Source organism: Salvelinus alpinus, chromosome 9 (genome assembly GCF_045679555.1).
Source record: "Salvelinus alpinus chromosome 9, SLU_Salpinus.1, whole genome shotgun sequence".
NCBI lineage: Eukaryota > Metazoa > Chordata > Actinopteri > Salmoniformes > Salmonidae > Salvelinus > Salvelinus alpinus.
Window position 1 is genome coordinate 39,234,906 of NC_092094.1, and position 12,135 is coordinate 39,247,040.

A 12,135-nucleotide genomic window follows, 5' to 3' on the forward strand; every position below is an offset into this window, starting at 1 on the left:
TTGGTATCGTTACATCCCTATTGCTGTGCCATTAATGCACATTCTCCTAGCCACCCTGTGGTATCAAAAGACAGCATAATGATGACCTCTGGGATCCTCAGCTCCTGGATTAGCATATCTCCTCCCTCTTACATGATAATCAGGCTAATATATTTACATGAATCTCCTTTATGTCATCAACAAACGGCATCCTATCCCATCCATATCCCTGACCTGATGATGAGTGAGACAAAGCATCTATCTGTTTCTCCACCTGGCTGGCTACCTGAGCACTTGCCTCTCTCTCTCCCCCCCCCCCCCCAGTCAGCCGGCCATTACAGTTTTGAGAAATGTCTTAATTGCATTGAACTTTTGGTTCAATAACAACAGAGAGGACCCAGTGACTGGAGTAGTGGATAAAGATGTCTCTGAAGAGGCTGTATTGATTCTAAAAGACATTTTCCTCTCTTGTTATAAATGACATTTAAAATGGGATGATTTCTTTTCTGTTGCACAATAGGTTATGTAGGCTACTGCGACAGGTATCCTAGTGATTAGAGCGTTGGGCCAGTAACTGAAAGGTAGGTGGTTTGAATACCCGAGCTGACAAGGTGAAAAATCTGTCGATGTGCCCTTGAGCAAGGTACTTAACCCTACTTTGCTCCGGGGGTGTCGTACTACTATGGCTGACCTTGTAAAACAATATATTTAGTTGCACCTATCTGGTGTATGTGACAATACAAATAAATAATCAATACCAATAAAATGCCCATGTGAATCACAATATGTTGTTTTATGAGTAGAAGTATGTAGTGCATTTTCTAAACTCTTAGTACACAACTCCAAACTGGTAACACTCATATTCAAAACCTTTTATTGTGCATTCATTTTCTTTGAAGACATCTTTCACTACACAACCATTGATCAAAAATATAAGGTTATTGTGAAATACCATAAGAACATTGGTTGAATCACCAAAACACAACACAGTATCTTCTCAATTTACCAATTTAACAACCAGTTAATCCAATAGCAAAAAATGCAAGATAAATGTTTAAAAACTGCCCTTTGAATGTAATATGCTATAGTACTGTAAATTACAGTACATTACACTGTTTTCACATTAGATAATACACTTGCACTACCCATTAAAATTGACTGAACATCACAATTTCCTAATTTCTATAATTTGTGATCAAACGTGTGATAATTGAAGACATCTTTTACAATCATTAATGCAAAAAATAAATGTATTGTTCAGATATAATTACAACATAGGTGTACTGTAATCAAATGAAAAAAATGAAAGAAACATCATGTTTAGCAGGGAGTCTTGAGCATTTGGCCATAGGTTCTCATCGACATCGGTCTAAATGTCTTCATTGTTCATGCACCTGGGGAAAAACCTCTGGGTCAGCAGAAGCTGGTGGGAGGAGCTATAGGAGGACTGTAACGACTGGAATGGCATAAATGGAATCGTACCAAACGTTATAGAAATAGAATCAATAGAAAGGGCTTGGAAGCTCTAACCCTGGCAATTTGACTGGTAAACTCATAGATGTGGTAAAGAGGTCATTGGAACGCAGATCATGGGGGATAGAAGAAGGACGCCGGATTGGTGCACATACAGCAAATCTGATCTAACAAAGTGGATATTTGTCAAATCCCTCATGATTGATTTATTGTAAAGGCGGCCACATGCTTCCCATCTGAAACAGTTCAGAACAGTTTGTGCAGATATTCTGACTACATTTTGTGTTTGTTTTGGTGTTCGACAAGGGTTTCTTCGGCTGTTCGTGAAACACATTTTTGGGGGGGAGGCAAGGCGAATTTCGGTAGCCGAAGTCTACGGCCCTTTGTCGGTGATTGGTCAACTGTAGGGGTGACGCGAGTTTATTCTTCTACTCGATTCAGCCCAAAACTCAGTGTTCATTCAACATGGCGACTGATAACTTCGAGCATCTCTTGACCGAGGAGATACAAAATTACCTTCACCACTACAATTCTAGCCATGCATTATATAAAGACCAGCATGTAAAGACCAATTCATGGAGGGACGTTGTGGAGACGCTGGGGTCGGACCCATCCATTTGTTTGAAAAAGTGGGGTAGGGTTTGAGACAAATTTGTCAAGGCAAATAAAGGAACCCAGGGCCACAGTGGAGATGCCGGCTTCCCTAGCTTGTTCGGCACGTGAAGCATGGGATGTCTGAAAGTAATTTACCGTATTCACCAGAGGATTAGGTATTTGGTTGTATATTAGCCGAGTAGCCATGTTTGCTAACAATAGATAGCCAGCTAGCGCTATCTACTTGGCTGGCTAGTGGCTAGCTAACCTAGAAGCATACTTGTGCATAGAAAGAAAGCCAGCAAATTAAACTAGAGAGCGTTGCAACTTTTTGATCAAACATTTTGTTCAAGAAACAATTTCATAAGCTTCCTACATTGTTAACACCGAAGTCAAAGTTTGGTAGCAAGGTCCAGCTAGCTAAAAAGTTGCAAATGTTTAAGCAGAGTTGAGTAGCTGCAGTAGGTCAAACCTACTGAACTCTGCTCAAACATTTGCTATATTATAGTCTATTGTAGTCTCGGTTAACGATGTTTGATAAGATGTTCATTGATAGTTTGCGATGGTTTGGATGTGTACTATACAGCCCTCTACGTTTTTCTTTTTCAAGGCACAAACACCAGCGAATGGAAACAGCACCCGTTTTTGTTCCCTGTAGCCCAGCACTGCCTGTACACCGGCACCCAGCACTGCCTCTGCCCCCAGTACTGACTGGTAATTGGCCTCGAGCCCATCTCCCACACTGAGCTGCAGTGCAGAATTGGAAACAGTTCTCCATGCAGGACCTGGGAAGCTCTATCCTGGGCTCACCTCCAAGACCTACTACACTGGCTTGCTCTTCACCAATGCCACAGAGCAGCAGCAGTAGTAGCAGGGGTGTGAGGAGGAGGGAGAAAAGAGATGTAGACAGCCCTTATCGCATCACAAAGGCAATGCAAATGATTGAAGACCGATCTCAAGATTTGTTCCAAAATATGAATATTGTTCATAAATATGTGTATCTACACTGACACTTACATTTTATTCCATAGACATTTTTGTTGTTTACATGTCTGTTCTTAGCAGACACTGTTGTACTATGGTTCATAAATATTTATATTGTTCATAAATATTTGTATCTACACTCTGACACTTTAATTTTATTCCATAGACACTTTTGTTGTTTACATGTCTGTTCTTAGCAGACACTGTTGTATTGTGGTTTGCTTACAGAGCCCAGAAGCAAAAATAAAGGTATATTTTGTACGCTGCAAAAACTGGAATTTCTTCATCTAAATACAAGGTGTTTCAATGCATTCTATTTGAATATCAAGTGCTGACAATGTAAAGAGCTGTGGCCACATACTTTACAGGTTTTCTTCTCCTTGTGTGGTGTAGTTCAATCTAATCTAATGTTACTGTCGACATCATAGAATCAGGTTTCATTTTATTAACAATATTTAGTACAAAGTACTTTGTTCACAGTGCACACATAAATAACTGTGAGTCTGTGTGTGTCCATTAAGGGGTGTGTGTGTGTGAGCAGTCTAAACAAAGTCCTATTCTGCATGATTTGCTGGCCTTGGGTTGAGTTTTCCACTCCTAACCATGTCTACCTGCCATGGCACACATCCAGGGGGAAAGGAAGAAGTCCATGAGCTTGTTTCCTGTTTTCCCTTGTAAGCTGTGTCGCTCTGGCACGAGAGTCTCCCTGGCTCTTGGAGATTGTTGTCCCCTGACACAACCCTCCTCCACTCTCCAGGTTGGTATTTTCCAGAAGACGTAATATTGTAAGGCTTCCCTCATGCCCATTTTCATGACGGTGCGAGCAGCCACATGAGTGACAACAACACAAATAAGCAGACTATACAGCTACAAGTAGTGAGTGGTGTTACAAACGGACTATACTAAACAAGTTTAATGTCTTACCTGTGAGGAAATGTTTTCCACTCACATAGGTACATGTAGCCTACTTGGACACCAGGTCCCCACATTTCCCACGCCAAATAGCCTGAAGCCACAGGGCTCTTCTCGCAGGCTCTATTATCCTACGTGGGAGCATTGTAATCCGTAGGTTGGAATTCTTGACCTGGTTACATGTACATTGAACAACACAGCAGCTTTTTGGCATGTTTTGTTATTTCTGTATAACAAAAAACCAACAACGAAGTTGGTTATTTTACACTGAGGCTAAATGGGAAAGAATGTTTGTTTTCCACAATTTGTGTGCTTGTTCAAAGGGAATTCCTTATTATACATGAATATCGACTCAGACTATGGCTGCTTGGTATTGAGATGCGATCACTTCCATAGATGCGGGAAAGAGGTAAATTGGACTCGACCAAAACAATTGAATTGACATGGAAACGCGTGGGGGAAAGGGTCAATGGCGGATAGATAGATAGACATAGATTCATTTGACAATTTAAAACACAATACAACCACACGTGGATAATGCATTCACAATCATCAACGACACAAAAATATTGAAAATGTACAGTATTTCTATTGTGGTCCTCTTAAATAAATGGTTTGAAAATGAACAAACATACATACTAGTAGTCCTAGCCTACTCACTAGACCTAGCCTACTAGCCATACTTTGATTACATATGACACATAAAAGGACAGGACGACATTGGTGTTGTGTTGGTGGACATCTCTAATACAAGTAAAATAATTTGATCAGTACCTTGGGGCTGAGTTGAAGTATTATTACCCTTTTTTCTACAGATAGCCAGCCTAGCTGATTAAAATGATTAAAATCCTTGACCTCCAGATGAGTACGGGGGGGAGTTTAAGTAGAACTCTCACCAGCTTGTTTTGACTGGTCTGTTGCTTATTCTTTAGATGTTTCTGGATGCTTGTGAACCATGATGGAACAAATCATGATGGTGAAAGATCTTGAGTCTCTTCATTGCACCCCAGCAAAATTTGCCTACATTTAGGCTATTGTTTATTTCACACTATGTTGAGGTAGAAAATCAGAGTATAATGTTTTTATAGATGTCAACCCCAACACATGTTTCTGTCATTGTTACCAATAAACTGCATTACAGTTAAAAATCGACTTTGACTACAACCACCGATTTCTGTACTCTAGCTATGTTAACCAGTTTATACAAATGGGAGTTAGCATTTAACAGTCACTTCTTCTAAACCTGAAATGTTATGCAGCGAAAACAGCCAAATACAGTGTGCATTTGGAAAATATTCAGACCCCTTCCCCTTTTCCAGATTTTGTTACTGTCATGTTCTGACCTTAGTTCCTTTTTTATGTCTTTATTTTAGTTTGTTCAGAGCGTGAGTTGGGGTGGGCATTCTATGTTGTTTTTCTATGTTTTGTTCTGTTGTTCTATTTCTATGTGTTTGGCTTAGTATGGTTCTCCATCAGAGGCAGGTGTCAGTCGTTGTCTCTGATTGGGAGCCATATTTAGGTAGCCTGTTTTCCTTTGTGTTTTGTGGGTGGTTGTTTCCTGTGTCTGTGTTTGCACCATACGGGACTGTTTCGATTTTCGTTTGTTCATTCACTTTGTTATTTTGTATGTTTGTAGTGTTCAGTTTTATATATTAAAATGGACACTTACCACGCTGCACATTGTTCCGATATCTCTTATTCCTCGTCAGAAGAAGAGGAAAGTCGTTACAGTTACGTTACAGCCTTATTCTAAAATGTATTAAATAGTTTTTTTGCTCATCAATTTACACACAATACCCCATAATGACAAAGCAAAAACTGTTTATTTTTTTTTAAATTTTGTTCAAATGTATAAAACAATTAATATTAAAATATACATTTACATAAGTATTCAGACCCTTTACTCAGTACTTAGTTAAAGCACCTTTGGCAGCGATTAAAGCCTCGAGTCTTCTTGGGTATGATGATACAAGCTTATCACACCTGTATTTGGGGAGTTTCTCCCATTCTTCTCTGCAGATCCTCTCAAGCGCTGTCAGGTTTGATGGGGAGCGTTGCTGCACAGCTATTTTCAGGTCTCTACAGAGATGTTCGATTGTGTTCGAGTCCGGGCTCTGGCTGGGCCACTCAAGTAGATTCAGAGGCTTGGAAGGTAAACCTTCGCCCTAGTCTGAGGTCCTGAGCGCTCTGGAGTAGGCTTTCATCAAGGATCTCTCTATTTGCTCAGTTCATCTTTACCTCGATCCTGACTAGTCTCCCAGTCTCTGCCGCTGAAAAACATCCCTGCAGCGTGATTCACCGTAGGGATGATGCCAGGTTTCCACCAGAGGTGATGCTTGGCATTCAGGCCAAAGAGTTCAATCTTGGTTTCATTCATTCATTCATCAAATCACTCCCACAATTCCTGGTTGTTTAAATTCTAATAGTTTGCCTAATTTTAGTTTGTGACAAAACAAGCAGTCATTGTGTAGAGAGTCATTGTACCATCTAAACCGCTGTGAAATATGTTTTCCATAACCAAAAATATTGTATTTTTAGCTGTTTTGCTGGTGTACAAAATCAAAAGTAAAAGACTCAAAAAATGAAACTTAAGAACAGGAAGCACAGAAATAGCGCACATACTGTAGAACAGATCTACCGCTTCATAGACTTGCTTTCAATGAGAATGAACGATCTACTGTATAACTCACATTTCTATGTGAATTTAGTCAGGTAGCCCAAAAAGTGACGGTTGTCATGTCTGCCGCATGAAAAAATGTGAATAGAATAATTTGAATGACACCATGTCACTGCATGGGTGTGTGCAGTGATAATATTACATGACCCCTGTATGACCTCCCATCTGAACAGTGATGAGATACAGTGACACCTTTTAAGTGATGCATGTGTCTTAGATAAATCACAGAAGGTGAGAATGCTTGCTCCCTCTCTCCTTTGAGCAGGTGATTGATGGATGGATGAGAGAACGTGGGGTGAAAGAGTGATAATGGCAGGCGAGGGGACTGGGAGTGACAGGTGGATGGACTTGTAGGTGGGCCAGGACTGGCAGGCTACTGCCAAGCCTTCTGACGCCCCCTAGAGCCTCCTTCTACTGCTTTCCACTACCACCAATCCTGTCTGGCTGTCTGTCCCTGTTGTGGCCTCTCTCAGACATATACTGTATACTAATACACCACTGTCCTGTCTGTGCTCCCTCTTAGCAGTTCCCGCTCTGCTCTCTGCCTAAGCACATAAAACCATGCTGATGGTCTGTAATTACCTTAAGAGTGAGGCTATGTTCTGTGAGGACAAAAACTGATCTGAACAGCTGTCTGCAGAAAGTAAATGTATTTTGGTTTGTCCTGTGTTTTGTATCATACTGCACAACAGCTGATAAAACACTGTGAAAGTGTGAAAAAAGTGTTATTTCCTGAATGTTGCTGGTTGAAAATACAATCTACACAGGACCTTCTAATTACACTTTTTGCATGGGTGGGAGTTTTGGCTTCCCTGGTGACATCAGCAGGCAGTAAATTAGTTAATAGACCAATAACAATGAGAGTTCCAAACCTCTGCAATAACAGCCAGTTTTACGTTTTCCTGTTCCCACAGACCACTCCCGAACAGTCCTAGCAAAATGATTCCTTGAGAAATCATTTTTGCTAAAAAGCAATTCGGCAATTTTAATGGAAAACTGTTTCAGTAAGGTACTTAATTGTTACCCAGAAATTATTTTATATTCATACAGTTGAAGTCGGAAGTTTACATACACCTTAGCCAAATACATTTAAACTCAGTTTTCACAATTCCTGACATTTAATCCTCGTAAAAAATCCCTGTCTTAGGTCAGTTAGGATCACCACTTTATTTTAAGAATGTGAAATGTCAGAATAATAGTAGAGAATTATTTATTTCAGCTTTTATTTCTTTCATCACATTCCCAGTGGGTCAGCAGTTTACATACACTCAATTAGTATTTGGTAGCATTGACGTTAAATTGTTTAACTTGGGTCAAACGTCTCGGGTAGCCTTCCACAAGCTTCCCACAATAAGTTGGGTGAATTTTGGCCCATTCCTCCTGACAGAGCTGGTGTAACTGGGTCAGGTTTGTAGGCCTCCTTGCTCGCACACGCTTTTTCACTTCTGCCCACAAATGTTCTATAGGATTGAGGTCAGGCTTTTTTTATGGCGGTTTTGGAGCAGTGACTTCTTTCTTGCTGAGCGGCCTTTCAAGTTATGTCGATATAGGACTTGTTTTACTGTGGATATAGATACTTTTGTACCTGTTTACTCCAGCATCTTCACAAGGTCCTTTGCTGTAGTTCTGGGATTGATTTGCACTTTTCGCACCAAAGTACGTTCATTTCTAGGAGACAGAACGCGTCTCCTTCCTGAGCGGTATGACGGCTGCGTGGTCCCATGGTGTTTATACTTGCATACTATTGTTTGTACAGATGAACGTGGTACCTTCAAGCGTTTGGAAATTGCACCCAAGGATGAACCAGACTTTTTTCTGAGGTCTTTACTGATTTATTTTGATTTTCCCATGATGTCAAGCAAAGAGGCACTGAGTTTGAAGTTAGACCTTGAAATACATCCACAGGTACACCTGCAATTGACTCAAATGATGCCAATAAGCCTATCAGAACCTTCTAAAGCCATGACATAATTTTATGGAATTTTCCAAGCTGTTTAAGGCACAGTGACCTTAGTGTATGTAAACTTCTGACCCGCTGGAATTGTGATACAGTGAATGATAAGTGAAATAATCTGTCTGTAAACAATTGTTGGAAAAATTACTTGTGTCATGCACAAAGTAGTTGACCTAACCGACTTGCCAAAACTATAGTTTGTTAACAAGACATTTGTGGAGTGGTTGATAAACGAGTTTTAATGATTCCAACCTAAGTGTATGTAAAATTCCGACTTCAACTGTATATAAATGGCTGCATTGGGCTTTAGTGTATTTCCCCAAAATTCTAAGATATTATGTTTTTCCACACCATAAAACATGCTCTGACCCAGTCTACCTTTGTGTGGCGGTTCTTTAAAAATGATGAATAAAACATTTCTGGGAAAGAGCTTTTATGAGGATGAATAGGATGAAGCAGTCGACTTATGATATTCTAATTGTCATTAAGGAAGTGCATCAGAGAAGACCCAGCTGTTTTCCTGAAGTTTAACTTGTTGACTAACTCTTGTTTTTTTCTTCTCTGTTCTCAGGTTGTCCATATTGGAGCCCAGCAGGAGGGGGAGGAGGGATGTGTGCCTGGCTTCCAGGTGAAGGAGTACCAGGTGGAGTACAACGGAGGTTTCCAGAAGGACCATCCTCTCACACAAGGTGAGTGAGAGACCTGATACCTTCCTGACAAGGGGAATATTAGGGGATGTCATGCAGGCGCGCGTCACTTCAGATACAAATGTCTTCAATCAAATAAAAGAAACAAAAACAAAAAAGGTTGTTTGTCACGTGTTTAGGATACAACAAGTGTAAAACAGTACAGTGGAATGCTTACTTGCAAGATCTTTCCCAACAATGCTGTATTCATTATCAAGGTAAGAAGAAATAATGTAAAGTTTTAAAAAGTATTTAAATGAGCTCTATACAGGGTCAGTACCAGTACCATAATTTCAATGTGTAGGTATACTGGAGTATGGAGGTCGATACTGTATATACTGTACATGTAAGCAGGGGTAACAAAAATAAGTTGGACAAAGTGATTATTGAGATCTATCTTTCCTTCTCTGTCACACTCATGGACACACATGCACGCACGCAATTACTCACACTTACGTGCACACAGATTTTCATGCAGACTGTAGCTCAACAGTTGCTCATTGTCTAACTCCTAGTGTCAGGCAGTTTCCCCTGGGGTTGTAGAAGAGGTGATTCTGTGTGGGCTGGCTGTTATGTTCCTAACATTCAGTATAATTCATGCAAATTCTTATTAAAAACAGGAAATAAAAGCAATGGCTTCCAAACACAACAACAACAAAATGTTGCTGGGCTTATGAATTATTCTTCTTGATTGTGTGATGTTTACAAAAGCTTGCTAAGTGATCCTCACCCGCAGGCTGCCGTGGGTTGTGGTGGCTTTAACTGAGAAACACTCTGCTTTTGAGGGAAGAAACCACATCACAGGGACACAACCTGATTGATATGTTAACTGTTGCAGTAACATTAGAAATGTGTTCAGGTTGAACTAGCATTGTGATCTTCCCCAGTCAGTACCCCTCGAGTTATTTTACAGACTGGTAAAATAAAAATCTCAGTGGATTTACAATCAAACCCATAAAGATGGATTTGAGAGGAGAGTCAGTGAGTTCATGACCAAGGTCATTGCCATGGAGACAGCAGTTCCCTCCCTCTATCCCTCACTCCAACAGCCCCCCGTCTCGTAACTGCCACAATTCAATGGTCCGCCGCTCCTCTGGAATCTGTAGTAATGTCTGCAACTCGTCTCCTGCTCCTCTGGGATTTCCAGTAATATCTGCTGACTAGCTTCCTGCTCCTCAGGGAGATGAGGTATGGCTGCTGGCTTGTCGTCTAGCTCCTCGGAGAGTGACAGGGATGTCAACAGGTTACACAGAAGGTGGCGTGTGAAGCGTTTCTTCGCAGCAGCAAGACAAGACTACAATAGTGAGAATGAGTCATTAAGGTTGAATTAGTCTCTTTAGTGTGTTGTGTATGTACATTACATAAAGTCACAGCTTGACATTTCACTCATGACTGAAAGGCCATGGTTTATATTGGCATTTGACTATAGAACCAACTTCTGAAGTGGCACTGCTGAGGGAGTGCTGCTTTTTAAGTAGAAAATAACATATTTTATATCCTCTACCGTAAAATGACAACTCTTCGCCCAAGTTCTCTTTCAATCTTTTTATTTCATTGTGTTTGTTTCGGAGAAGCATTTTGTCATCTTGAGGCCCAGCAATCCGGGCATGGTGAGACAGAGCTCAGTTCTGCTTTAGTGCACTGCTCTGGGATAACAGTGCACTTCCATTACCTTGAAAATGCTCCTGTCAGCAGAAACACAACACACCATGGGGGGGTTCATTCACATACATTCCCTCACACACACACACACACTTCAACACGTGTAGATAGTCTACTTTACCACGCACCTTCCCCTGAGACACACACCCACAAACTCAAAAGTGTCTGCCCGATGAAGAGAAGCTGTGAGACACAGGTTTCTCTCATCTACAGGATCTTCTAGACCTGTTGGATGAGATGAAATATTACTGAACTAGTGTTAATAAGAAGATTAAGAGATACGGAACGTATGCTGGGCCATAAGCCTGCATACAGCAAGGAGAGAGGGATGTAGTCAGATGGGCTATAGTAGACATTCTGCAGAGCAGACAGAGCTCCTGTGAGCTGCATAGAGCTGTGCAGAGAGAGCTGTGCAGGTAGGCTGTGCAGTGATGCTAGCGAGACACTGTGACTCAGCCTGGGTGTCAGAGGTTGCTGGCTCTGCAGGTGACACATGCAGATTTATGTAAATTGTCCCAGCACCACTCCTTGCCCTTCCCGTATTCAGGCAGGGTAGTCCGGTAATTACCAGGATAGGGGCGGTCTGGAGGGGGCCTGTACCTGTTTGGTGAGGCCTAGGTCAAGGACATCCATCTCTCTAATGGGTGCTGGGAGAAAACAGGCAGCGACCAACAGACACGCATTCATGCTCACACTCAAGTACCATTACTTCCAAATGGACAGGACCTAATTACATGAATAATTGATGGCAGAAATGCAAATAGAAATGCATAAGCAAATGTGCAGAAAGTAGTGGCATGAATAAAGATAAAGATATCCCTGCCCCTGTCCCGCCCTGCCCCTGTCTCCAGGTGACTGATGAGGTGATGATGAGCAATACATACACGAGCAGACGTCCTCGGAACAGTTCAATCTAAGATACTATAAAAAACATTGTTCCAGACTCATTGTGCTTCTGGTATAGTAGGAAGCTCTGTCAGACTCTAAACTAGTTGGACACAAAAAAGTCCAGTGGCTTGAACCTAAATGACCTGACTGAAATGTTTTTTTTACTTTTTTTTTACTCATAGTTAACCTTTCCTCACCATCAGCTTGGTCTGAAAGGCAAACCTCAAAATTAAAAAAAATGCTTTTAAATGGAAAAAGTAAGAGTTAATTTAATAGAATAGACTTTGAGTGCTTTCATATCAGCGACGTGGAGTGGAGTTCAATCA

At 41.0% G+C, this 12,135-nt stretch overlaps 1 protein-coding gene and 1 long non-coding RNA gene across 2 annotated transcripts in view; both read left to right on the forward strand.

Moving 5' to 3' along the window:
- Positions 1 to 12,135, forward strand: part of cdh13 (cadherin 13, H-cadherin (heart)) — a 526,046-nt gene that overhangs the window by 131,075 nt on the left and 382,836 nt on the right. The window contains exon 2 of the mRNA XM_071326199.1: positions 9,145 to 9,262. Coding sequence (XP_071182300.1) covers positions 9,145 to 9,262 — 118 coding nt within the window. The remainder of the gene's footprint in view (positions 1 to 9,144; positions 9,263 to 12,135) is intronic.
- LOC139584034 (uncharacterized) lies at positions 1,906 to 3,302 on the forward strand. The gene is made up of 2 exons (XR_011676667.1): positions 1,906 to 2,193; positions 2,657 to 3,302. It is a non-coding gene; the product is annotated as an uncharacterized lncRNA (long non-coding RNA).